Genomic DNA, 27,269 nt, shown 5'->3' with positions numbered 1-27,269 from the left:
CTGGAACCCTGAACCCTACCTTCCCAGGCACCTACTCTGACTTTTCCATCCAGATTCCCCCATAGTGATTGATGCCCCATGTCTACATTGAACAAAACCAAATCTTGAGTTTCGGAATGAAAGGGCGCTCACTACACGCTGCGCATCAGAGGAAATGGAAGGGAAGGCCCAGCCAGGCCAGTGCAGGGAGGGAAGAGGCCTTCCAGGTGCCCACCCCCTTGATTTGGCTAAATAAGCTTCAATACACACCATCAGGCCAGAGCACCTGACTCCAGGCTTTGGGAAGCGTCTAATTGGCCTAATGAGCCCCCAGGTGGCTCTAGGGGTGGTCCCTGGAGTTTGGGAGAATGAGCTCTGCGAGCTTTTCCCCTCTGGGCCCCCAGCCCCTTGCGAGGCGAGGGTGGGTTTCCCTGCCTGGAGTCTCCAGGACGACAGGCCGTACTGGACCCGTCGTCCACGTGAACACGCGTGCGTCCCCACGCACGTGTACCCGGGCGTCGGGGACTGGGGACGGCAGCCCACCTCTGCTCAGCTGGTCCAACACCCGCCCCCACTGCCGAGTAAGCAGGTTGCCTGACCAGGTAACGACTACCCTAAAAGCTCAGCCTGGAGACCCTCGTGCGAGCGGCTTCGGCACCGCCTGAAAGAGCGGCCAAAGAGCTTTTGGAGGAGCGTCCGAACTCGCCAGTGCCCGGGACGAAATGTCCCAGGGCGGGCTGACGCCCGTGCGGCCCCCGCTGTGTGTCGTGTATCGCGCCCGCGGGATGCACCCGGAGGAGCCCAGCCCTCCGCGCGTCCGCCAAAAGCGCGGGAAGACCCCGGCCCGAGGCCACGGGCTGGAAGGTGGTGCCGAGCCCCTTCCCGGGAGGCAGGCACCCAACCGCCGGTCCTCTCCCGTCAGGCAGCCGGGCGGGCCCCGCCCCAGCGCCGCCCCCGGCCCGTGGTGGCGCCCGCGCCCGCCGGCCCCGCTCGCCCGGCCACTCTGGCTGCGCCCGGGCTCGAGTTTCAAAGCCGGGCTCCGGCGCTGAATGGGCCTGCGCCCGGCCGGCCTTTCCCACAGCCCTCGCCCGCCGCCGCCCCCCCAACCCCCCCCCCCCCCGCCGCGGTCCTCCCTCCGCCGCACCCACGTGACGCCCGAGCCGCGGCGGCTCGGATTACCGCCGCCGCTCCAGTCCCCGCGCCGAGGCCGCGCCGCCAGCTGCCCGCGCCGCGCCCCCCGCGCCGCCCGCCCGCCCCGCCGCGCCATGGCCCGCGCCGCCCCGCCGCGGCCCGCCACCCCGGAGCGCCGCGCGGCCGGCCGCTGAGCGCCGCCCGGAGGCGGAGGCCCGGCCCGGCCTCGGAGCGAGCGCCCGCCGCGCCCGGCTCCCTTGGCTGCCGGCGCCCTGCTCCCCTGTCCGCGCCCGCCGTCGCCGCTGCCGCCCGGCCCGGCCCGAGCATGGAGACGGCGGAGAAGGAGTGCGGCGCCCTGGGCGGGCTCTTTCAGGCCATCGTCAACGACATGAAGGTAACGGGGTACGGCGGAGCTGGCCGCCCTGCGGGCGCGCGGGTGCGGATGTGGGTCCCCTCTGGGGACGAGTGACGGCGGGCATTCGGGCATCGCGCCGCGATGTGTGTGTGTCCTTGTCTGAACGTGTCCGGCCTGCGTCTGCTGTGCGCCTGGGTCTTGGGGCGCCCGTCTGAAGGGGTGTGGGTGTTTGTGTGTCAGGGTGCCCGTGCGGCGCCCCCGGTCTGTACCCGAGGTCGCCCGGGTCGTAGCGCCCCCGTGGGGTCCCAACCAGAGCCTGCGCACACGCGGGCTCTCTGCGCCCCCAACCCCCAAATCATGAATGGGCTTTCGCTCCGGGGTCGACTCTAAGGCCTTAAATTTAATGGGTCCGGGGTCTCGCCGGCCTCCGCCCCCTCCCCAGCCCCCCCACCCCCACACCCGCCCCAACGGCCCTGGAGCCCAGACAATGCTGTCACCGCCAAAGCAGGGAAAAATAATAAAGCGGAGAACCATTAACTCCTTCTCCGCCGGCCTCGGTCTCCGCGCTCGACCCTGTGACTGCCACCACACCCCCACACCCCCACTCCCACCCCCCAGATCTCCTGCAACAGGCCCTAGGAAGCTGCAGGACTCCAAGGTCTCCAAGCTGACTGTCTCTGCATCCCTAGGCCTCTGTCCTCACCTTGGGGGGGAGAAAGGAAGAAGGTTCGGGTTTCTGGAGCAACCCCAAGGGGGAGCCTACTACCATCCCAGACCTTCAGCACCAGTCCCCACCCCCCAGCCTTTGATTGGCCAATACCAGACAGGAGCCAGCCACCAACTCTTGGCCCACCGTTAGCTCGCTAGGTGGGGAAACTGAGGCCTGGGAATGGCTCAAGGTCATTAAGGAGACTGTCCGACTCTCCCTGACCTCACCCCTCTCTGTTGATCCGAGGAGCAAGAGAGATCCTTTGCCTAGAGAGGCCAGGGTTTAGCAGGCCTGGCCCAGACTGACTAGGCAGAGAGGGGTTCCAGCTCCAGTGACAGGATGGCGGGGGGGGGGGGGGGGGGGGGGGGGGGGCGGGGTGTCAGGTAGAGGAACAACGCTAGTACGCTTCTCCTCTGAGGCAGGATTGTGGGGCGGGGGAGAGCACTGGGCCCTTCACGTGAACTCCTCAGAGCCCCCACCTGAGAGCCCCCACCTTTGAAGCCTATCGCACACTCCCAAGTACACAACATAGAATCCCACGGTGACATCACAGGCCCAGGAGGCCATACCACACACCGGTGCAGCTAGCCCCACAGTGCCCAGGCAGGCCCTTCCACCAGAGGCTCCCAGTTCTGCCAGGGGAGCAGCCCCAGCCCTCAGAAGAGTCCTGAGGCCATCCTCACCTTGGACTACAGGGCTGGCAGCATATAGGCATCCCCCACCCCCCACCATAGGGTGCTCCCCTGAGACCTCCATCCTTTGCAACTCTACCTGTGAGCCCCTCTGCCAGCCCTCAGAAGTTCTGGCCTCACTGCCCTCGGCAGGCCCTCATATGCTATGGACGTCACAGGCCTGGCACTGGGATCCCTTCCTGGGACCAGGCAGCCCAGACCACCCTCCCCCCAGCTACTCCCAGGGCTGGCAGAGAATGGGACCTTCCCACACCCTCCTCCCACTGGCAGCCTCCCCGTAACACTGCAGAGAGCAGCAGCTTCTCTGCTCAGAGAAGAGGGGCAGGACTCTCCCTCCCTTTCCAGGCAATTTGCAAGGGACTTTGGGATCAGACTATAGCAGATTGCAGGCAGGATTCTCTGACTTGTGGAGGCGAACTGGGAAAGGTTTCACCTGGGGTGATGTCAAGTACTGATACTCACCTATGACACGTGCATGTGTTCAGGCCAGGGACAGAGCAGGGGACTGGGCCACCTGGAGGTCCATCCCCTGGATTGCATGGGGCGGGAGGAGGGGGGGGTTACAATTTCTGGCCATTTCCCTCAGTGATCTGAGCCACAGAAGCAGCAGGGCTTCCATAGAGGAAGGCGGCTGACTTGAGGAGATTGAGCTTGCCCCCGAGGCCTGTCCACAGCATGTCCACGAGCCCCAGGACAGCCCCTTGTAAGCACAGGCTCTGGCTGGGGGTGGCAGCATAGCGGGGAGTGAAGCCTCCTCAAGCTGCACCTGGAGCCTGAGGGCCGGGAGGAGGGCACCAGCTGAGGGTTGGAGAGGGGCCCTCGGGAGCTTCCCCTGCCTTCTGTGCCTCATTTAACCACTCTGATGCCTGTTGGGTGCCATGCCGCCCACCAAAGCCCAGAGAGGGGCAGGGACTTGCCCAAGATGGCAGGACTGGGCGGGTGAAACACCTTCCACACGAGTGAAGGTGGCCTCCACTCAGCACTGACCCATCCAGAAAGTGGGGCCATAAACTAGGCCTGTCCTCTTAAGAGTGGGGAGTGTGTCCTGGACGTCAGCCCCGCTGGGTGGGAGGGGCTTCTCTCAGAGAGGCAGGGGTCATGCATCCCGTTTTTTAGCCAGCATTAACTGAGCGCTTACTGTATACTGGGCGCTGTGCTGTGCGTTTCCTTTTCCCTGCCTCAAGTCTCCACACTGACCCAGTGATGTAGGTGTGGTTCCCCTCCTGATTTGACAGGTGAGGAAACTGAGGCCCAGAGAGGGGCCCTAGCCCGGGGTCACCCAAAAAGCCCTCTCTCAGGGATCACAGCATGGGTCGCTCACCCAGACAGCCCGTGTCGGGACTAAAACCACCACCAGGTCAGAGACAGAGTCTCCGAGGGCCGGGAGTCCTGCGGCCTCTGCGTCAGTCTTGTCCGGTCCACTTGAGCACCTCCAGTGGTGAGCATGTGACCTCTCCCCTCCAGCACAGCCCACTGCACTGGGGACAGAAAGGGCATTTCTCCCGTCCCTGCAGTTCCCATCGCCTCCCACCCTTGCTGCCCGGATGTTCATCTCTCTGTACCCCTGGAAGTCGGTGGAGTGACTCGTCAGACGTGGGATCGGATCTTGCCCCTCCCACTTGGTGGCCTTTAGCAAGTCAGTTCATCTTTCTGAGTCTCAGCTTCCCGAACGATAGAGTGGGGGCCACAGTCGGATTTATTTCACAGGACTGCCCTGTGAAATATCCGATCCGACGCGACCACACAATGAAAAGGGCTTCGCAGGGGGTGCGCGGCCTACCACAGCCACTTGAGCAGTGGCAGTCACTGTCACTAGTGGTAGTGACCCAGAGTCTTAGAGCCCGACAGCCACGGCACGGCCAAGGTGAGGGCAGGGGCCCAGGTGAAGACTGAGGACCCTCCCCAGGGACACTGGCTGCTTCAGTCCTCAGAGACCAAGGTGCTCAGGTCCCTCTGCTGAGGAGGAGCTGGGCCCGGCCTCCCCCAAGTCCTGTCTTGCCCCCGCTGCCCTGGGAGAGCTGCGGGTGTGACGGTCTGGGATGCAGTGAGCCTGACCGGCTAGAGGCTGGGGTGACGGGCCCCAGCCTAAGGACTTGAATGGGGTAGGAACTTGTCTGTCCCCAGCTTCTCCCAGTCCCTTGTGCTCCAAGGCTGCTGAGGAGCTGAGAAGGTTTCCTGGAGGTCAGGACGACTGTTTCTGGATCCCTGTCCCCTCAGCATTGTCTCCTCTCCCTGGAGGTCTTAGCAAGGCTTCGGGGCTGGGGTGCCGAGGTGGTGTGAGGCTGCCACCCTTCAGAAGACTCCTGAGGGTGCCAAGGGGAGGGTCAGCTCCTCGGGATTTCCAGGGGCAACCTACCGGGCTCCTTTACCCTGAACTGCGCCCACGTTCCTCTCCAGCCTGTGTGAACTTCTCAAATATTTGCTTTCCCTGGGCACTGGCGGGGCTGGGCTGGGCAGGGAGGGAATTTCTAAGGTTGTCAGAAGCTGCCGTGTTTCCTTTCCACCCCTGCAGGCTGTCCTCAGCTAGAGAAGCTGTCTCGAACCTGCCCCTGGGTTCCAGTCTGGCAGAGCCTCCTTCTGAAGCCTTGAGGGTTGGGGTCTCTGCCTTCCTTATTTCCCCAGCACCTCATCCTACATGGAAGGGAGGGTTAGAGGCCCTTGGGGGCTGGTGCTTTGCTAGCCTTGGGCTCCCCTTCAAGCATCAGGACCTCCACAAGGCCATCAGGCCACGGCTGAGGTTTCTCCAGGACCCGACAGCCATGGGAAGGCCCATTAGCCAGAAAAGCCCCTTGATCAGACTGGACAACTTGGTCGCCAGGAGTCCAGCCTCCCTACTGGGAAACCCCCTCCCAACTCAGAGCTTTGGGCCAGGCTGGGATAAAGGCCACACTGTGTCCCCAGGAGGGGAGGGGAGCCGGGGGTGGAGAAAGGTGGCTCTGTTGGCCACACAAGGCCCCATTCAGCCTGGGGCCTGGCTGTCCCGGGCGGGCTGGCTGGGCCCTGCAGCAATCACAGCCTCCCCGGACCTGGGAATCACTGCTGCTAGCCTGGGATGGATGGGTGGCCTGGCCGGTAGCAGCTTCCGGAGCACAGGGTGGGGGCCCCCATTGAGACCTGGCATGCCTGAGCCCTGCCCTTGTGTCATGTGGACTACGTCACCTGTGTCCAGAGGGACACAGTGCCCCTCATGCTGCTTAGCCCAGAATCCCTGCCAGAACCCAGGGGAGCCCAGAGGGTACAGGACCTGCCATTTCTGTTTCCGTCTCCCCTGAGGGAGGATGTGGGCCAAAACGGTGGCCGCTGTAGACATTAGGCCAGACTTCCTGACAGGGAGGGAGGAATGACCAAAAACACCTGTTCCCAGAGCTAGGCCTTCCTCATGTCCCATGGCTCTGACCTTAGTCTTCTGTCATCCCAGAGGGGCCAGCAGCCTCCCTCTCCATGGGGCGGGGGCCACTCTCTCAGAAACTGCCAAGAGTCTGGATGGAGGCATGTGGGGAGCCTATCCATGGTGTCTGATTTCCTCTCCCATCTCCCCGGCAGAGCTCCTATCCCATCTGGGAAGACTTCAACTCCAAGGCCACCAAGCTGCATTCCCAGCTGAGGTGAGGCTGCTGAGGGTGCCCCAGCTGGGGAGGGGATAGGCAGAGGAGAGGACACCTCACCCACAGAACATCCCACTCTCTGTCTCCCCAGGACCACTGTGCTGGCTGCTGTGGCCTTCTTGGATGCCTTTCAGAAAGTGGCCGACATGGCCACCAACACCCGAGGTGGGGAGGGGGTGTGGCTGGAGGTTGGGTTTGCCCCAGGTTGGGAAAGGCTGAGTGGAGGATGAGTGAGGGAGAGGACACCCAGCCCAGAGTTGGGACCTTAAATTCCATTCCCTAATGAAATGGGCTGGTTGTGTAGAGAGTGAGCCTCTTATCACTAGCGGCATACAAGCAAGAGTAGGAGAACGGTGACAGGGATGTTACGGGGGCGGGCAGGGGGGCTTCTGTTCTTGCTATGGGCCACCAGCTCGACCACAGTTGTCCAGCCTTCTGTAACAGTGAGGCTGATTATGGCGTCTCACCCCCTCATCTGCCTGTCTTAGAGCACACGGGGGCAGGCAAGCACTCCCCGTTGGCTTTGGCGTCTCTTCTGCCTTCTAGTTCAAGTAGTTCTCACTTTCAGGTGGTGAGAAATAAGGTCGCGCGGGTCCTTGCACTCTCACGCCTGCCTCTGGCACCTGGAGGGGATTCCGGTAGGGCTGGAGGGGATTTGGGCTGGCCCTTCGCACAGCCTCGAGCGCTGGCCTGACCACCAGAACACCCGCAGCTGCAGCAGGCGGGCACCGCCGGGAAGGGCAGGGCCTTGGTCCCGCAGAGAGGAGAGTCGCGGCAAAGACTGAGGACCGCTCAAATCCCCACCCTCACGGATCCTTCCATCGCGGGACCAAGCGGTGCTGGGGGCGGGGCGCGGGGTTGCGAGCGCGGCCTTCGTGGGCCGGCGCGCCACCTCGTGGCCGAGGCTGGGACTGCAGAAGCCCCTGCGGGCCCCTTCCCACGCTGCGCGCTTGCCTCGCCAGGGGCCACACGGGACATTGGCTCAGCGCTCACGCGCATGTGCATGCGCCACCGCAGCATCGAGACCAAGCTGCGGCAATTCACCAAGTGAGTGGGCGCCGCGGGTGGGCGGGAGTGGGTACGCAGTGAGACCGTCCCCTGGTGGCCCTGACCCTCACACCCCACCCACAGCGCGCTGCTGGAGAGCCTCATCAACCCGCTGCAGGAGCGCATCGAGGACTGGAAGAAGTCAGCCAACCAGCTGGACAAGGACCACGCGAAAGGTGGGCCCGGGGCTGGGGCTGGGGCCTCCTGTCCCCATCGTGCGGAGCCCCACATGACAGTATTCCTTTCTCATCCCCTGCACAGAATACAAACGAGCCCGGCACGAGATCAAGAAGAAGTCTTCAGACACGCTGAAGCTGCAGAAAAAAGCGCGCAAAGGTAGAGCCCACGGCTGCCCATGGAAGCATAGCCCCACGGGGCCCCGCTTGGTATACCCCCACACGCTTTGGGGTACCCCAGGGAGTCATACTGGCCGGAGGGGCCCTATCCTGGACACAGGATCCTCCAACCTGCTGGGTGGGACTGAGGGAGCCTCCCTGCACCCCAGACCTGGTCCAGGCCTTCCTCTCTCAGGGAGGCAGCAGGAGGCCCAATAGGCCCAGGCACCCCACACCCCTGCCCCAGGAGCGGCTCTATCCATCCGGCTGTCTTTCACACATTCTTTCTTTCTCTGTCTCTCCTCCTCTCCTCCTCCCACATCCTTCCTGTAGAGCTACTTGGTAAGTCAAATGTCCCTCCCTCCAGCCGCTCCTCCCGTCCTTGTCCCATTTGTCTGTCTCCCCCAGCTCAGGGCCATTGGAAGGAGTCTCTCCAGGCCAAGGAGGAGCGAGGAAAGCGGTTGGTCCATGGAGGGAGGGGCCTGGGGCATAGTCCCCCTGGGGCCCTGGGGGCCGCTGGCCAGGGATGAGTCCCAGGCCACTGTTGGGTCAGTCTGCCAGGCCAAGAGGGGTTGGGCCGGGCGGGGTGGGTGGCACAGGCCCTGGCTGCCCCACTTCCCCCAGGCCCGCCCGGTCACCTGTTGCCTTCTCAGTTCCTGACTCACCATCTCTACATCATCCTCTTGCCTCTCTCTGTCTTTCTCGCTGCTTCTTTGTGTTGCCGTTGTTGTCCTTGTGCATCGCTCCCTGAGCTGAGTGGGAGCGCACACTGAAATGACCCCCTTCCCTTCCCCCGGGGCCCAGCCCCTAGCTCTCCTTACCCCCCCACCCCTACCCCACCCCACCCCCACACACCCTTCAGTGGCCTGGCCTACAGCTGAGTCCCCGGGCTCTACTTTGTCCTGCTTCTACCCTCTTCCGGTGAGGTGAGGTGGTGCCGGCCCAAGGGCAGTGAGGCTGTCCAACCAAGGGGTTGGAAGTCTCAGCTGTGGAGGCCTCCGCTGGGCTCACCTGAGCTCTGCCCGCTCCAGGTCCTGGGTGGCTTTGCAGCTTTGGTGTCTTTGCTGTGTCCGTCTGTCCACTCTGCCTGCTCTGGGACCAACCCCTGCACAAGCCCTAGAGTCCTGGCTGCCCTCCCTGGTCCCCTGGCCCCCGTGGCAGGGCCCAGCCCCACGCCGGGGACAGCACCACGGGGCCTGAGCCATGCACACAGCGAGCTGGGCCGGCGTCCCCAGCGCGGCCTCTCCTCCCAACCCCTCCAGGGAAAGGAGATCTGCAGCCCCAGCTGGACAGTGCCCTGCAGGACGTCAACGACATGTACCTGCTGCTGGAAGAGACAGAGAAGCAGGCGGTGCGCCGGGCTCTGATCGAGGAACGCGGCCGTTTCTGTACCTTCATCACTTTCCTGCAGCCTGTGGTGGTGGGTCCCTCAGAGAGGTGTCTGAGCATCCCCACAATGGGGCTAGCTGAAGAGTTTCCAGGAATCTCAGGAAATCCCAAGAAGCAAGATGTGGGAGCCATTGGTGGGAGTCCTTAGGGGTGACTCGGAGGCCCCAGCAGGTTGGGCCATGCCTGTGGTTGACCACTTGACCCCTGAGAAAAGCCAGTTCTCAGTGATGCCTGGCTGGGTACCCTCAGAGCCACATGCTCGTAGCCCAAAGACACAGCTCGTAGCTCGTGTTGCACTAATTTGGTCTGGATGTACGGTCACACCAACCCCTGGGTGTCCAGCCCGGGCTGCCTCAGACCCAAGCAGCACTGGATGAGAGAGGAGAGGCCAGAGGGGGCTCATTCCTCCAGGGTGGGGGGCAGGGGCAGGGCCAGAGGGTCTGACCCGCTGCTTCCTCAGAATGGCGAGCTGACCATGCTGGGAGAGATCACCCACCTGCAGGGCATCATTGACGACCTGGTGGTGCTGACTGCGGAGCCCCACAAGCTGCCCCCCGCCAGTGAGCAGGTTCGGCCAGCCATGGGACTGGGGGGCAGGGGAGGGGATGGCCTGCCATTAGTTGGAGACAGTAGAGGAAAAGAGGGGACAGAGAACCAGACAGGTCCCAACGTGCATGGTGGGACATCCGGGAGCACCTGTCCAGGCGAGGGATGGTGTGCCCAGGACCCAGTGGAGGCATCAGTCTGAGAGCAGACGGGTGGAAGTCCCGTGGGGCCTGGCCCTGTGTCTGCCCACAGGCTCCACCTGAGCAGGCCAGACCTGGTGACTCCTACCTCCGTCCACACCCAGGACCCGGTACCTTCCCAGGCACACAAACAGGCACACCTGCCCATGCGGGCCACCCTGCTCAGCTCCCCACAGTGCTCCCCCTGCACTAGGATTAGTCCCATCTGACAGGCCTGTGGTGTTGCTCACTGGGCGCTGTGTGCCCGGCACTTTCCCCGGCCATCTCGTTGAATCACCCCAGTGCGCTGCAAGACAAGAACCGTTGGGGGCACCTCACAGGAGGAAACAGGCTCAGTGAGGTTCCAGGAACTTGCCCAAGGGGCACGGCAGAGCCAGGACTTAAACCCCATGGTGTCCCTCATGGTCACTCTCTTGGCTCCTCTGCCAGTGAGTTCTGGGGACACCTGGTTCTCCCATGCCCCCTGCCTGGGGACAGCATCCCTGGGAAGCAGAGAGGGCAGTCTCCCTTGATGTCCCCCCCACTCCGCCATCTGGCAGTCCTGCTTTCAGACTCCCCTGGGGGTCTCCTGCTGGGGCTTGGCTCTCAATAGGGAGGACGGGGGGGTGGGGAGGGGGGCCTCTGGCCCCACCAGCCCTGCGAGGGTCCTCCAGAAAACAGGCTGAGCTGCCTCCAGTGACCTGCATCCATGTCCCTGTCCAGGTGATCAAAGACCTGAAGGGCTCTGACTATAGCTGGTCGTACCAGACCCCCCCATCATCGCCCAGCGGCTCCGGCTCTCGCAAGTCCAGCATGTGCAGGTCAGTGCGGGACTGACGGGTACAGAGGGGCAGGGACACCCCAAGAGGGAATGGGTAAGCTCTCAGCAAATCAGGAATCGCTTCAGGGCCTCAGAATTCACCCAACTGCGTCACCAAGGAATTTGTGAGCGTAGAGGACAAATGGACCCGTATCTCGAGACTGCTGCCAGTACAGGCATGTGCTAGCAGGAAGCAGGGGGCAAGAGCGGTTTCGTTTACAGAGCAATAACTGTGCCGGTTGCCATGCTAAATGCTTTATGCATTTTCTTCATTGAATCCTAACACCACCGTATCAGGTGTGGTGTTGTCTCCGTTTCACAGAAGGGGAAACTGAGGCACAGAGTCCCATAATTTCACTACTAGGCTCTGCCCGGCCCAGCAGAGTCAGTGGGGGTGGGAGGATAGTAGTAAGAACCTAAGACCAGGGAGGGGCACAGAGTCTTCTGGCAAGGTGTGCTGAGGCCACAAGGTAAGGGACACTCTAACCTGGCTGCTTCCTGGATGCAACCTGTCCCCGTGCTGGCCCCTGAAGTCTCGCTCAGTCACCATGCAGGCTCAGGATCAGGGACGCCTCCAGGGCTGGCCCCAGGGCAGGATTTGGAGGAGGCATTTAAGATTCAAGGTTCTACAGGTGTGAGGGTAGTGAGCACACAGTGAGTTATTGGTGAGGGGAGGCCCCTCTGCGCCAGGCTCCCTTTCCCCAGAACCACCTCTGGCTGAGCACCTGGGCATGAAAAGTAAGCCAAGCACAGCTATCGGCAGCTCCTGTATAGGGAGGAGGGTCTGGGTTTGCTGGACCCCAGGTGGGTGGCGTCACAGCAGGGAGGGTTGATTGCAGAGGACACCCATGACCAAGGGTACGAGCTGAGGAGCTTCAGGGTCAGGCTCAGAAAGAAGGCAACCTTCAACTGCCAGGAACATTACCCGAGAGTGAAATGGTTGCACAGGGGATATGAGCTGCACAGGGCTGGACACCCTCCAGGGGGCAAAGGGAGTGAGGACAATGGTGGGTCCAGAATCCACACGGATCATCACCACATGCTAGACATCCAGTTAGGATTGGATGGCAAATACCAGACTTTGACGAGGCAGTCCGGAAATGATCAGACTTGTGTCAGGTTCCAGCCCAACTGGGACGAGGTTGATGTTTAGTGACTCAGTTTCTCCATCACCAACCCAAAGTCTGCTGTTCTTAAAGGCAGAGTAGGAGGCAAAGAGACTGCTCGGCCCTGGGCACGCCCTGGAGCATTGGGGTGCTCTGGGGGCCGGCACTGGGCCAGCTCTGGTGTGCCATCCCCTGCCCAGGCCCTGCCCTGTCCCAGAATCCAGCTCTTCTGTGGCACCTGGGTCTAAGGAGTTGTAGTCTGACATTGTCTTTTCCTTCCTTTGCCCCTCACCTCTCTCCTCCACCCTCGTTTGTCACCCTCCCCTCCACACACACCTTTGTCTCCCCGTCTGGCTGCTGTACCCTTCCCTCACTCCCCCAGCGCCCCCAACAGCAGTAGCAGTGCCAAGGGTGGCGGAGCCCCATGGCCTGGGGGTGCCCAAACATACTCACCCAGTTCCACCTGTCGCTACCGCAGCCTGGCACAGCCAGCCGCCACCACCGCCCGACTCTCCAGCGTCTCCTCCCACGACTCTGGCTTCGTCTCCCAGGATGCCACCTACTCCAAGCCCCCCTCACCCATGCCTTCAGACATCACCAGCCAGGTGAGAGGGTGTCTGCAGGGCCTACAGCTCTTGAGACTGGCCGGGAGGTCCCCAGGACCACCTCACTGGGGACCAACCTGGCTAAGGAGAGGTGGGGAAGGTCTTAGAGCAGTCAGCATCTGCCACAGCCATGTCAGCAAGGGGCTTTGTGGCCCCACTACCTCCTCATTTCCTGATTCCTTACCTACCGCCTTCTTCCAGCCACGGGACCCCAAGGGGGCAGCTTAGCAGCTCTGATCACTTGTGACCCTGCCCCCTGCATTAGGCTTATTGTGACAAGGTGGCTGGTCCTAGGAGGCATCCCCAGGAGCCCCAGGACATCCTCCTGCTTCTGCACACTTGGGCCAACTCACTCTGAACCCAGAGATTGGTCCACGAATCTCCTCAGATGAAGGCTCAGATCCTTACAGCCTCAGTGATATGGGCAAACACAGGGGCCACAGTAGAAAACAGAGGGAGGTCAGGCCACCTGCCCAGGGGGCTATCCTCAGGGTATCAGGAGTGACTGCATTTGGATACAGTCTCCTATTCCTCCCCCATCAAGGCTAGTGCCTCCATTTGGACTGAGCATTTTATGTTTTGCTGGTTTTTTTGCTCAAAGATGTCCCTATTATACTTCCAGTCTCTCTCCCCTGCGGGCTCATTCCCGTCAGTACACAAAAGAACTCCAGTATCACGCATTTTAAATTTTTTTAATGTTTTATTTATTTTTGAGAGAGAGGCAGAGTACAAGCGGGGAAGGGCAGAGAGAGAGAGGGAGGCACAGAATCCAAAGCAGGCTGTAGGCTCTGAGCTGTCAGCACAGAGCCCGATGGAGGGTTCGAACTCGTGAACCCCAAGATCATGACCTGAGCTGAATGAAGTCAGACGTTTAACCGACTGAACCACCCAGGCACTCTTAGTATCACGCATCTTAAAAGCCCTCCCTTCCTTCCATGTTATCCTCCAGTCACCTAGCTTCCTCACAAGGAAATTTCAGAGTTGTCTGCACTGACCAATTCTACCTATTTCTCATTCACTCCTATCAGCTTCACCTATTTATAACTGAAAAATTTTAGATTTGTTAATTTCTCCCATATAGTTCCATCCATGTTTGCTATACATATTTTGAGACTGTTTTATTAGGTGCAGACAAGTTTAAGATATTAAGTCTTCATAGTGAATTCAATCTTCTAACATGACGGTCCTCTGTTCCTTACAATGCTTTCTAAAAGCCTGTTTCGTCTGATATTACTATAGCTATCTCAGCTTTATCCTGTTCAAGATTTATATTACCATTTCCCATCTGTTTTATTTTTTTAATGTTTGTTTATTTCGCAAGAGAGAGAGAAAGAGAGCAGGGGAGGGGCAGAGAGAGAGAGACGGAGAGAGAGAATCCCAAGTAGGCTCCATGCTGTCAGTGCAGAGCCCCGTGTGGGGCTGGATCCCAGGAACTGTGAGATCAGGACCCAAGTTGAAATCAAGAGTTGGAGGCTTGGGGCACCTGGGTGACTCAGTTGGTTGAGCGTCCGACTTCGGGTCAGGTCACGATCTCACAGTTGATGGGTTCGAGCCCCAAGTCGGGCTCTGTGCTGACAGCTCAGAGCCTGCAGCTCGTTTCCGATTCTGTGTCTCCCTCTCTCTCTGCCCCTCCCCCACTCATGCTCTGTCTTTCTTTGTTTCTCAAAAATGAATACATGTTAAAAGAAATTAAAAAAAAAAAGAGTTGGAGGCTTAACCAACTGAGCCACCGAGGCACCCCTCCCATCTCTTTACTTTTAAACTCACTATATCCTTATGTTTTAGATGAGTCTCTTATAAACAACAGATGCCTAGATTCTCTTTTATCCAGTCTGACAATCTCTATCTTTTGATTTGGCATTTTTAGTCTACTTCTCTTTATTGTGATTATTGACATATTTGGACTCCTGTCTTTTTATACATTCTACTTTTTCTGTGCCTCTTATGTCTCTTCCCTTGTCCTTTACTTTTTTTTCCTTCTCTCATTTGTTTCCCTCTACTAAAATGTAAGTTATATTGTATTTCTTTTATAGGATATCTTGAAATTTTACCATGCATTCTTAGGCCCAACTCCTGAATAATTCAAAGACTTCAATAAATATTTTAACTTCAGTCACCAGTGGGTTCTCCCAACTTATAAGCTAATATATATTATTCTCTACTTTTTTATAACACAGATGACATTTTTCTTCTCCTCCTCCTCCCCCTCCTCCTCTACCTCCTCCTCCTTCTTTTTCCTTTTTAAAGATTTTATTTTTAAGTAATCTGTACACCCATTGTGGGGCTCAAACTTAAAACCCTGAGATCAAGAGTCTCACGCTCCAACTAGGCCAGCCAGGCACCACATGACATTTATTTTCTTAACTTTACTATTATTTTGTGCATACAGTATTTGTCTAGATTTACCCATATGTTTACACATTTCTTTGTTCATCATTTGTTCTTATACCTTAACTCTTCTTCTTTCTGAAGTATACAGCACATCCTTTAGAAGTTCTTTTAGAAGAGATCTGTAGTGGTAAATTCTCGGGGTTTTTTTAAATCTGTAAACATGCTTCCTTTTGTCGTTTGTCTTGAAAGTGTTGCCAGGGACACAATTCTGATGTGACAGTTATTCTCTCTCCACCACTTGGAAGGTATTTTTCCACTGTGTCCTGGCTTCCATTGTCGATTGAGAGGTCTGCCATCAGTCAGATTGTTGGGCCTTTGCGTCCCTGGTCACTTGTAACATCTTTGCTCTTCAGTTTGTGCTTAGTTGCAGATTTGTTTTTATTTAGTCTCATTTGATGGGTTTGTATTCCTGTATCTTCATATTCATGTCTTTCACGTGTTCTGGAAATTTTCAGCCATGATTTCTCTATTCCTACTTTGGCTCTGTTCTCTCCTTCTGAGATTCCAATTCAGTGTGTTGCTGGACCTTCTCATTTATCCTTCTGTGTATGGTTCTCTCAGTTATCACATTTTCCTTCTCCCCACCTCTCAGTATGATGTTCTGGATCATTTAGTCAGGTCTGTCTTCCAATTTACTTTTCAACTCTAGGTTACAGCTTTTTAACCTTTCCATTAAGGCTTTTTTTCTAAACTGTTATTTTGAAATAATTTCAGTCTTGTAGAAAAGTTGCAAAAAGAGTACAGAGTTCCCACGTGCTCCTCCCAAGCCCCCCTAATGTTAACCTGTTATGTAGCTACCAAACCAGGAACGAACACTGGCACAATACTATTAACTAACCTATGGTCTTTTTCCAAATGTTGCCCGTTTTCTCACTCAGATCCCTTTTCTGGTCCAGGAGTCCAGGATCCAGCCCAGGACCCTGTGTCGCATCTAATTGTTGTATCTTTTGGGGCTTCTCCAGTCTGTAGCACCTCTACAGCCCTTCTTCTTTCATGTCTTTGATGCTCTTGAAGAATACCAGTCAGGTATTTTATAGAACATCTCTCAGTTTGGGTGTGTCCTGTGTCTTCACATAATTAGATGGAGGTCATACATTTCTGGCAAGAATACCATAGCAATGGTTTATTGCTGTTCTTCATCCTCACCAGCCCTTGGTATTTTGCATCTTTTTCATTTAAACCCTTCTGGGGGGTGTATGGTGGTAGCGCCTGTGTTTGAAATTTGTCCTTCCCTAATGAGGAATGAGATTGAACACCATTTCCTACTTCTGAAGGCCACTTGGCTGTCCTCTTTTATGAAGGACCTATTCAGGATTTTGCCCATTTTTCTACTAAGTTTTTTTTTTTTTTCTTATTGATCCTAGAACTCCTTATGTATTATGGATACAACACCACTCCTTCATCTGGGGTTTTCTCTGAGCCTTTACTCTTAATTGGGTCTTTTAATGACCTAAAATTCTTAATTTTATCTTTTTTAATATAATTTATTGTCAAATTGGTTTCCATACAACACCCAGTGCTCATCCCACTAAGTGTCCTCCTCAGTGTCCATCACCCACTTTCCGCTGTCCCCCAGCGCCCATCAACTCTCAGTTTGTTCCCTGTATTTAAGAGTTTCTTATGAAAAAAAAAAAGTTTCTTATGGTTTGCCTCCCTCCCTCTCTACAACTTTTTTTCCCCCTTCCCCTCCCTCATGGTCTTCTGTTAAGTTTCTCCAGATCCACATATGAGTGAAAGCATACGGTATGTGTTTTTTCTCTGACTTATTTCACTTAGCATAATATGCTCCAGTTCCATCCACGTTGCTGCAAATGGCCAGATTTCATGCTTTCTCATTGCCAAGTAGTATTCCATTGTATATATAAAGCACATCTTTATCCATTCATCAGTTGATGGACATTTAGGCTCTTTTCATTTGGCTATTGTTGAAAGTGCTGCTATAAACATTGGGGTACATGTGCCCCTATGCATCAGCACTCCTGTATCCCTTGGGTAAATTCCTAGCAGTGCTATTGCTGGGCCACGGGGTAGATCTATTTTTAATTTTTTGAGGAACCTCCACACTGTTTTCCAGAGCATCTACACCCGTTTGCATTCCTACCAACAGTGCAAAAGGGTTCCCCTTTCTCCACATCCTTGCCAGCATCCATAGTTATCCTGATTTGTTCATTTTAGCCACTCTGACTGGCGTGAGGTGGTATCTCAGTGTGGCTTTGATTTGTATTTCCCTGATAAGGAGTGACGTTGAGCATTGTTTCATGTGTCTGTTGGCCATCTGGATGCCTTCTTTAGAAAAGTGTCTGTTCATGCCTTCTGTCCATTTCTTCACTGGATTGTTCTTCAGGTGTGGAATTTGGTAACTTCTTTATAGATTTTGGATACTAACCATTTATCCGATATGTCATTTGCAAATATCTTTTCCCATTCCGTTGGTTGCCTTTTATTTTTGTTGATTATTTCCTTTGCAGTACAGAAGCTTTTCATCTTGATGAGGTCCCAATACTTCATTTTTGCTTTTAATTCCCTTGCCTTTGGAGATGTGATAGTAAGAAATTGCTGCAGCAGAGGTCAAAGGGGTTGTTTCCTCCTTTCTCCTTTAGGGTTTTGATGGTTTTCGTGTCTCACATTCAGGTCTTTCATCCATTTTGAGTTTTTTTGTGTGTATGGTGTAAGAACGTGGTCTGGTTTCTTCCTTCTGCATGTGGGTGTCCAGTTCTCCCAGCACCATTTGGTAAAGAGACTGTCTTTTTTCCATTGGATACTCTTTCCTGCTTTGTCAAAGATTAGTTGGCCATATATTTGTGGGTCCAATTCTGGGTTCTCTATTCTATTCCATTGGTCTGTGTGTCCGTTTTTGTGCCAATACCATACTGTCTTGATGATTACAACTTTGTAGTAGAGGCTAAAGTCTGGGATTGTGATGCTTTGATTTTCTTCAATATTGTTTTGGCTATTCGGGGCCTTTTGTGGTTCCATACAAATTTTAGGATTGCTTGTTCTAGCTTTAAGAAGAATGCTGGTGCAATTTTGATTGGGGTTGCATTGAATGTGTAGATTGCTTTGGGTAGTATTGACATTTTAACAATATTTATTCTTCCAATCCATGAGCATGGAATGTTTTTCCATTTCTTTGTGTCTTCTTCAATTTCCTTCATAAGCTTTCTATGGTTTTCAGCAAACAGATCTTTAACATCTTTGTAAAACTGTTAATTTTAATGGATGTCCAGTGTATTCATTTTTTAAAATTTCCAATGCTTTTTGTATCTTGAGATATGTTTGTGTACTCTAAGGTCACAAAGACATTTTCTTCTGAAAGCCTTTTTCTTTTACCTTTTTCATTTAGATCTGCAGCTCATCAGGAATTGATGGGGGGGGCAGGGGGGTGTATGAGATGGGGGTCCTTTTTTCCATACAGATATCTAATTAGCAATTTATTGAAAAGGCCACCTTTTCCCCCCTGCACTGCAGTGTTACCTGTATACCTGTAGCTGTTTTGGAAGTCTGTGTTCTTTTTATTTTTTTTAATGTTTGTTTATTTTTGAAAGTGGGGAGGGGAGGGACACAGGATCGGAAGCTGGCTCTTTGCTGACAGCAGCGAGCCTGATGTGGGGTTCGAACTCACAAACTGTGAGATCATGACCTGAGCCAAAGTTGGACACTTAACCAACTGAGTCACCCAGGCACCCAAGGAAGTTTATGTTCTGTTCTCCTGGTTGAATTGTGATCTTTTACAATACCATACTAGTCTTCATTATTGTAACTTTATAAACATTTTTGATATCTGGTAACAGAAGTCTTCCAGCTTTGTTATTCTTCAGTATCACCTTGGCCTTTGTAATTCCTTATATTCCTTAATACCAGCTTGTCAGTTTCCATCAGAAAAACAGTAACAACACCTCCTGGGGTTTTGGCTGGGATTGCATAAATCTGTCCATTTATTTTGGCTTTTCCTTTTCTCAGTAAGGTTTTGCAGTTTGCATGTAAAGATCTTGCACGTCTTTCACTGGATTTTTTTTCTTGGGTAGTTGATGTTTATTGATGCTATTTTAAATTATATTGACTTTGTCGGATTTTTTTTGTTGGCTGCTGATATTTAGAAACTTTTTTTTTTTTTGGTAAATTGATCTTATTAAGTTATATTAAAATCACTTAGGTCTGATAATTATAGATTCTTTTGAATATTCTACCTATACAACAATCATGTCTTTTATAAATAATGACCACTGTTTTCTTCCTTTCCAATCCTTTTGCTTTTTACTGCTTTTTCTTGCCTTACTGCCTGCTAGGACTTCCAATGTTGAACAGAAATGGTGATGGTAGCCATCTTTTTTTTTTTTTTTTAAGTTTGTTTATTTTTGAGAGAGATGTATTGCGAGTAGGGGAGGGGCAAAGAGAGAGGGAGGGAGAGAACCTCAAGCAGTCTCTGCACCATCACAGTTTCTCACGAAACTGAGATAGTGACCTGACCTAAAATCAAGAGTCGGATGCTTAACCGACTTAGCCACCCAGGCATCCTGATCCTGGGCATCCTTATCTTTTTCCCATCCTCAGAGGGAAAGGTATTGATATTTTTGAAGATCCCCTTTATCAGATAAGGAAGCTCTCGTCTAGCCCTGTTTAAGTGTTTGTTCATGAACTAGCCCTAAATTTTTCCACTGACTGTTCCAAGCGCTTTTTCCATTGGTTTTTGCTTTAACAATTACATTGATAAACATCCAAATTTGTTGCTTGCTTCATCTGAATCCTCACCTGTGATGCTTTGTTTCCTTTTGTTTTGGTGATCTTGGTTCATCACAAACTGAAATATCCCAGTATCTAAATTAAGGATGATTTGGAGAATTTGACAGGGCAGAGGTGCTGTAATAATGGACCCCATCACAGGGTGAGCTCTCCACCTAGCCCCTTGTCCAGTCTCCCAACCACTGTGCTGCACTCCACATGTGCCCCCAGGAGCCCTCGTGGTCCTGTGCCCACCCTGGCTGCTTTTATCTTCATTCTTTTTTTTTTTTTTTTTTTTTTTTTTTTGTTTTGAGAGAGGGAGAGAGAATCCCAAGCAGGCTCTGCACTATTAGCACAGAGCCTGACACGGGGCTCAAACCCACAAACCACAAGATCATGACCTGAACCGAAGTCAGACACTTAACTAACTGAGCCTCCCAGGTGCCCCTTCATTCTTTTGTTTTCTTTGCAGTTGGGGGTTTCCCATGGCACCTACTCCCCACAACCGGCCAAAGCAGGAGTCTCCCCTGTACACTCGATCCGCTCAAAAGTGGACTTGCACCCCCGCCCCCAGTCTATGAAATAGTCCTTGAGGTGTCCACGATGCCTCTGTGCCCTCTGATGGACCCCCAGCAGCTTCAGCACTGCTGACCATCCTTCTCCTCACGGGCAGGTCCTTCTGAGTTCTGTGACATCGTCTGCTTATGGTTTTCTAACCACCTCTCTGGCAGTTCCTTGTTACTCTCCTTCACCAGACCCTCCTCTTCTTGCCAGCCACTAAATGTGGGTGCGCCTGAGGTCCTTGAACCTTTTCTCTAACTGTCCTCACTGCCAAGGTGACCTTCCTCTGTCTCAAGGCTGTTGGATTTGTGACTACAACCTTGACTTCTCCCTAAACTCCAGACTTGTAAATGCAGTTGCCGACATTGTATCTGTCCGTAGATACCTAACAGGCAGCTCAGCTCTGCATGTGCAGGATGGAACTCTAGACTCCCTACTTCCCCCACGCCTGCCCTTCTGAGACAACAGGGACACCATCAACCCTGCTGTCCTTCCTAGCGTCCCTCCTTCCCTTGCCCACCACATCCAGGCCATCAGCAGCCGCAAGTCCTGTCGTTCATTCTCAAAACCTATGGTTCTTGGGTTGGGCCACGGGGTTGGTCAGTGCCCACAGTGTGCGCTCGGCCTGCAGACGCTCGCAGGGGCAGCGGGGTGTGGTGCTGAACTCAAATGTCCTGCTGCATGCCGGTGCTGTGACCAGGTATCTTCTCTCCTTGCCTCCCTGCCCCGTCCGCCCACCTGCTCTCCTCTGCATGGCAGAAGTCCTCCAGCTCTGCGTCCTCGGAGGCCTCGGAAACCTGCCAGTCTGTTAGCGAGTGCAGCTCCCCCACCTCGGTCAGTGTTCCCCGCCTGCAGTGGGACTCAGGGAGGGTCCGGGGCCTACCAGAGTGGGGAGCAGAGTGCCTGCTCCCTGCAGGAAAAGCCGCCTGGGCACACCTGCAGCCACTCCCAACACCTCACATCTTTCCTTCCTGAGTCATGCCATCCTACCCCTGGGACTGGCAGGAACCAGGGGTCATGGCACCCTCCATGCTCTGCCCTTGACGGTGATCTTGAGCCTGAGGCCCCACACGGGCCTGAAAACCCTGTATCTCAACTGTAGTGAGAGGACCCTCAGCCGTGGACGGCAGGGCCAAGGGTCCCCTGACCCATCTGCCATGCCCTGCAGGACTGGGCCAAAGCAGGTCCCCATGAGCAGCCCTCAGGCACCAGCCTGCAGAGGAGGAAGGACCGACTGGAACACCCCCGGGACACAGAGCCAGGCCTGGCCAGCGGGGGCACCCTGGGCCCCAGCGGAGAGGAGGCACCAAGACCACGCATGTCCCCTGCCACCATCGCAGCCAAGGTAGGCATCAGCTCCCCTGGCAGCCCAGCCAGTGCCCCCTTCACTCCCAGGTCAGTGCCAGGAGACCCGGCAGGTGGTCTCGGGGCCAGCTCCATCCACCTGGTGGGAGCTACCTGGAGTCCGAGCCGAGGGGGGTAGCGGGGAGCCAGGCCTCAGCCTGCAGTCTTACCACCCCCAGCATGGTGAAGAGGTGTCCCCGGCGGCCAGTGACCTGGCCATGGTGCTGACCCGCGGCCTGAGCCTGGAGCACCAGAAGAGCAGCCGGGACTCTCTGCAGTACTCCAGTGGCTACAGCACGCAGACCACCACGCCATCCTGCTCCGAGGACACCATCCCCTCCCAAGGTAGGCCCTGGGGCTGGGGCTGGGGCACCGGGCCTTCACATGCCCCAGGCCCCAGCCCACGGCATCCCGTGCCCCCAGGCTCCGACTACGACTGCTACTCGGTGAATGGGGACGCAGATGGCGAGGGCCCGGCCGAGTTCGACAAGTCCTCCACCATCCCCCGCAACAGCAACATCGCCCAGAATTACCGCCGCCTGATCCAGACCAAGCGCCCCGCCTCCACCGCGGGGCTGCCCAGCGCCTCGGGCGCTCCCCCCGGCGTGGCCACCATCCGCCGCACGCCCTCGACCAAGCCCGCCGTGCGCCGCGCGCTCTCCAGCGCTGGCCCCATCCCCATCCGGCCGCCCATCGTCCCCGTGAAGACGCCCACAGTGCCCGACTCCCCTGGCTATGCAGGGCCCACACGCGCGGGCAGCGAGGAGTGCGTCTTCTACAGCGACGAAGCCGCCTCGCCCCTGGCACCAGACCTGGCCAAGGCCTCACCGAAGAGGCTGAGCCTGCCCAACACGGCCTGGGCCAGCCCTGCCCCAGAGGCACCCAGCTACCCAGGGCTGGCGGACGACGACGAGCAGCAGCAGCTGGCCGCCAACCGGCACAGCCTGGTGGAGAAGCTCGGGGAGCTGGTGGCGGGCGCCCACGCGCTGGGTGAGGGCCAGTTCCCCTTCCCTACAGCCCTGACCGCCACCCCCGCAGAGGAGACGCCCAGTCCACCCCCGGCAGCCTCCGGCGACCCCCCGGCCGAAGACATGCTGGTGGCCATCCGGCGCGGGGTTCGTCTCCGCAGGACCGTCACCAACGACAGGTCGGCGCCCCGCATCTTGTGATGGCACTGCCCTCCCGCCCTCTGGCCCCGCGAGAGGCAGGTGGCCTTGCTGGTGAACAGTGGCCACTCAGAGCGAAGGCAACAACAAGGGAAGAGCGGAGCCAGGCAAGCTTTTGGTTTTTCGTTTAAGTCACGTGAGGAAAAGCCACTTGATGGAAAGAGACACTCACCTTGGATTTCCACATTTAAACAGGAAGTGACTTCTTTAACAGAGCTCGCCAACTCCGAGCCTGCAGGCCTTGAACTGGATGTGGAGCCTGTTTTATACGTTTCTCACCTGCTCTGCCCCTCCTCTTCCTCTTCCACAGGCCCTGCCTTTTCCACATCTGGCCTGGGCCCGCAGTGCCACAGCTTAGCTGACCTGACCCCACTTCTCCCCTCGGTTGGCGGTGCCTGGGGCTTCTCCTGAATGCTGGCCCCCACAGCCCTCCACCAGGCCCCTCTCCTTCCTTCTCTGCACCTGTCCCAAGCTGTCTGTGGAGGGGCCAGGCACCCAATCGGCTAAGGTGTCAGATTTGACTGAAAAGCTCCACAGAGTGGCAGTTGGGGGGCAGACTGAAGTTGGGAGGCCCAGCCTCCTGTGGAGGAAGGAGGCCCAAGGGCCACAGGCCCCAAGTTGAGTCTTGGGAACCCACACAGAAGAGGCTGTGGACCCCGAGGTGGATCCCATCCTGGCTTGCCCTCCTCTGGGAGGTACAGCCAGGGTTGAGGGGCAGGGCAGCAGGGAAGAAGTCCAGAGGCCTGAGGGTCAGATGTATGGTCCTCATCTGGGCATGTTGAGACTTTAACTCTCGTGGCACTTTGGTCATGGTTTTGGCCACCTGTGGGGGTAGGGGCTGGAACTGCACAGGGTGTGGGGGGTTATTTTATGAATATAATAAAATAGAGCTGACTGGACAAGGACTGTGTGTGGGGACAGGGTGGACGGTACAGGGTGTCCGAGAGTGCCTGAGGGACAGGGGTCCTCGCAGTGGCCTGGCGGGCCCACGGCAGGAGAAGGAGGGCCTAATTGGCTTCCCCAAAGCCAGGGGGCAGCTGTTTTTTTTTTTCTCCAGATTCTGGAGCAAAGCCAAAATAAGGTTGGAGAGGGCCAGGGTGGGGCCTCTAGTACGTCTGCTTAGATGGGAGCAGGGGCGGTCCAGGGAGATTGGCTTTGACTCTCTGTTGCCAGAGGAGATGCCATCCCGGTGCAGTACCCCCCACCCTGGAGTCCAGTCCGCGCTAGGTGCGGGGTGGGGGTGCCCTCCCCTCCACGTACCGAGGCATGCCAGCTCTAAGCAGGTAGAAGCAGGTGCATCTGGGGCGAGCAGAGGGCTTCCTGTTGTCCCGCAGGGCAGCAGAGAGAGCAGCCAAGCTCACAGGGCAGCGGGACCACAAGGCAGGGGCCTCCCAGGGTCAGGAGAGCAGGCTTTTCCTGGTTGGGGTGGGATGGGGTTGGGTCTGAGTCTCAGCGCCAGGCTGGAGCTCCTGGCAGTTCTGCAGGGAACTGGGGTCCAAGCAAGGCAGCCAGGCAGCTCTGAGGAACCAAGGATGCCCCCAAGTGGATGGAGCCCCCCAGGCTCCCCAAGGGGAGATGGAGAATGGTATCTGTAAGTCGCTAGGTCTGAGAACAGCCTCGCTGAATGCTCAGGCCAACCCGAGAGCCCAAGTGTGGGCACCTGGAGAGAGTCCAGGCAAGGGAGGGCCCGAAGAGGCCGGGAGAGCAGGTGGCCAGTTTGGGAAGCCCCGGGGAGGGGTGTACCCAAGTGGGCTGAGGGAGTGAGATGCAGGATGTGTGATGTGAGCAGGGTAAGGAGTGGTGGGGTGGGGGGTGGCTTGGGAGGCCCAAGGAGGGGGTGGGCATAGCACAGCCACCCTCCCAGACTCGTGCCCCCTCTCCTCCAAGCCACCCCAGGGCTGTACATAACTCCCCCATCCCCCTGACCACCTCTCTCCCATTTAGTGACCACCTCTTAGGCCCACCCCCCTGGGATCCGAGCCAGCCATCCCACATCACAAACTTCGGTTTGGGGGACTTCTTTACGTTCATTTTTTTTTTCATTTTGTACAGAGAAATATTCTTTTCAAAAGCGTCTTTTGACTGAAGTAACTTTTCTGGTGCTGTTGTTAACTTGTTCCTTTTTTTAATTTATTTCCCCACCCAAGTCTCCCCTCCTGGTTCCTACTCACCCTTTCTTCCCTCCACCTCTCCCCACCCCACCCCCATCCCATCTGAACCATTTTGTTTCTTTTCTTTCTGTCCGTTTCTGGATAAATTATCCTCTCCTCCCTGCCCCCTGCCCCCTTCCCCCCCCCCCCCCCCGATTTAAATAGTCACTGCTACAAGTAACAAATGCACTGTGAAGATTCCAGTATTAATAAAGTTGTACTGTAATTAACACCCCTGCCTCCGCCTGGCTTCCTCCACCCTGTTCACCTGCCCCTGCGCAGCGCTGGCACCCTGCCCTTTCCCATCCCAGATCCCGGCTGAGGGGCAGGAGTGGCCAGGTCCTGTATCAGGACCTATGCTTTTGAATACCTCCACTCTGTCTCTGCAGGTGGCTGTCTTGGGACAGCCCAATGAAGCCAGCGAGGGTGGCCAGGAGACACTGAGAAGGATCAGCCTGACACCCTCTGCCCCACCGGTCTCATGGAGACTCAGGCAGGTCTGGAAGAAACTCCCTCCCTCAAACACCATTTCCAGGCCCCCAGGCTAAGGCTTCATCCATCCCAAATCCAAATCTCCAGACCCAGGCCCCAGGACCACACAAGCCTACCTCTCTCCTGCCTCCTGCACTTGGGGTTCACCTTTGCAGATGCAAACTAAACCAAACCCAAACAAAACAAGCAAGTGTTTAATAGAAAATATAAGAGGGACTGGAAGAGCATCCACTGTGGCAAGATGTGGTGTCTGGCTCTGCCCCTTCCCCATGCCCGCCCACCCCCCAGCCTGGAACAGGTCTAGCCTCTGCAGGCCTCAGGACACGCCGGGCACCACCTTCAGGCAAGCGAGGCAGCCCAGGTGGTACAGGGAGGGGACAAGCTCTGTCCACCTTCAGGGGACTCTGGACCCCGGCTGCTCCAGGTGAGACTGTGAGGTACAGAATGCAGGAAGCTGAGCCCTTTTCAGGCACAGAATCTCCCTCAAGGGAAAAACACTGTCTTGGGGGTTCCCCACCCCCCCCAGACAAGTCTCAGACTCCACCAAACTCCTGCGGGAGCACCTCCAGCTGTCCCACACAGGTCACCACACAGGCCAGGTGGGGCACGAGGCCTCTGCCCTGTGCCCTCAGCTGCCTCACTGAGCCGGGGGTCCAGTCTTGGGTCCTGGGGAGCGGGGCAGGGAGATGGGGGGCTGCTGGGGCAGAGGGTACAGCGGGGCAGCTACACACTGCGATGAGGGCTCCGGGCTGTGGGGCTGAGGGCTCGGCACCTCACAGTCCTGCCAATTTAGGACGGAACTTTGTTTACCTGCAGGAGGCAGGGGAAAAAAAAAAAAAAAAGACCACAGGAGTGGTCAACACCTACCTCGTCTCCAGACCAAGCCTCATTGTTCTTGGCCCCAGGGCCCATCCTGGCTTTCAGAAATGACCTACAGCCCTGGGGAGTGGAAGGCGTGCTCGGGAGGGTCCTGGCTCTGCTCCACGACCTGGGCTTGGAACCCGGCGTCCTGCCCCCAACCCCCTCCACTCAGAGCTCCTTACAGCAAGAGCAGTAGAGCAGTTCCATGACCCGGAAGCAGTTGTCCAGCAGGGCTTTGGGTCGTACCAGCTTCAGGCTCAACCTGGGGGTGCTCAGGAGCGACACCACTGCTTCCACCTTGGGGCTGACCTCCACATCCTGGAAGGGAGGAGACCATGGAGACGGTCAGGACCACAGGCACCACCACCCCTCAACACCAGTGAAGAGGGAGGGCCATGTCCCAGGAGAACCCTGGAGGCTGCCCTGCCTGGAGCTGCACAAACCGCGAGAGAAAGGGACTTCCTGTGACAGGAGGCTTATGGGTAATTTCTCTGCCTCTTCCTGCAGGCGCCAGGTTTCCTGGGAGAGTCCCCTTCAAGGCCCCTCACCCAAGCCTGACACAGAGGCTCCTGTTTTCCATCTTTGGGAAAATGACTGCAGGGGGCAGGCCAGGACAGGGGAGAGGTGGGGGCATCCTTGCTGTTCTCACCCAGGCCCGGCCACCACCACACAAGGCAGCCTGGGCTGGGGAGACTGTCCTTCGGGATTCAGAGACCTCTACTGCCCACAAAGAATGAGACAAAGGACCCTCACGAAGATCGTATTATGAGGAGGCCTGGGTGCACGGCACACGGGCCGGGCGGGTCTTTGGCTCCAAACTCGGGGTGTTTCTCTGACAGTACTTAACAACCGGGAGCACGGTGTGGGTGGCAGGAGGGCACAGTGAGGGGACAGGGCAGGGGGCCAGGGCTGTTGCAGAAGACATCGCATAGAAAAGAAATGTAGAGCCTGAGCTGGGGAAGGACCTTCTTAAAGGTGGTTAATTGGGTTGAATTGTATCGGGTTGTGACCTGCCAATCCCCCCATCCCCGAAAAAGCCATGTCCAAGCCCTAACGCCTGGCACCTGTGAATGTGACCCTATTTGTA

General features: G+C 56.3%; 2 protein-coding genes across 11 annotated transcripts in view; one reads left to right on the top strand and one right to left on the bottom strand.

Moving 5' to 3' along the window:
- Window positions 1–1,307: 1,307 nt before the first annotated feature.
- On the top strand, window positions 1,308–25,059 carry MTSS2 (MTSS I-BAR domain containing 2). Of its 8 annotated transcripts, none has more exons than XM_047835404.1 (15): window positions 1,308–1,504; window positions 6,410–6,471; window positions 6,563–6,636; window positions 7,434–7,518; window positions 7,603–7,694; window positions 7,780–7,854; window positions 8,187–8,195; window positions 9,116–9,273; window positions 9,703–9,810; window positions 10,691–10,788; window positions 12,276–12,498; window positions 20,929–21,003; window positions 21,338–21,514; window positions 21,693–21,858; window positions 21,937–25,059. In XM_047835404.1, the coding sequence occupies exons 1-15, from the start codon at window positions 1,436–1,438 to the stop codon at window positions 22,680–22,682; spliced, it is 2,217 nt and encodes a 738-aa protein (XP_047691360.1). In that variant the 5' UTR covers window positions 1,308–1,435; the 3' UTR covers window positions 22,683–25,059. The 8 variants fall into 8 exon arrangements, with proteins under 8 accessions (XP_047691360.1, XP_047691365.1, XP_047691361.1 ...); XM_047835407.1 differs by having other exon boundaries at window positions 1,428–1,504; window positions 7,184–7,518; window positions 12,372–12,498; XM_047835401.1 differs by having other exon boundaries at window positions 1,428–1,504; window positions 7,184–7,518.
- IL34 (interleukin 34) overlaps window positions 24,998–27,269 on the bottom strand; it is a 77,265-nt gene continuing 74,993 nt past the window's right edge. For 2 of the 3 annotated variants that reach the window (XM_047835410.1, XM_047835411.1), the window contains exons 6-7: window positions 26,365–26,500; window positions 25,001–26,131 (exon numbers count right to left, since the gene is read on the bottom strand). In XM_047835410.1, coding sequence (XP_047691366.1) covers window positions 25,959–26,131; window positions 26,365–26,500 — 309 coding nt within the window. In that variant the 3' untranslated portion in view covers window positions 25,001–25,958. Of the gene's footprint in view, window positions 26,132–26,364; window positions 26,501–27,269 lie in introns of all 3 variants that reach the window. The other variant, XM_047835412.1, reaches the window with a different exon arrangement.

This window comes from Prionailurus viverrinus, chromosome E2, assembly GCF_022837055.1.
Source record: "Prionailurus viverrinus isolate Anna chromosome E2, UM_Priviv_1.0, whole genome shotgun sequence".
NCBI classification, from domain to species: domain Eukaryota; kingdom Metazoa; phylum Chordata; class Mammalia; order Carnivora; family Felidae; genus Prionailurus; species Prionailurus viverrinus.
This window is presented reverse-complemented; position numbering and strand designations above follow the sequence as displayed.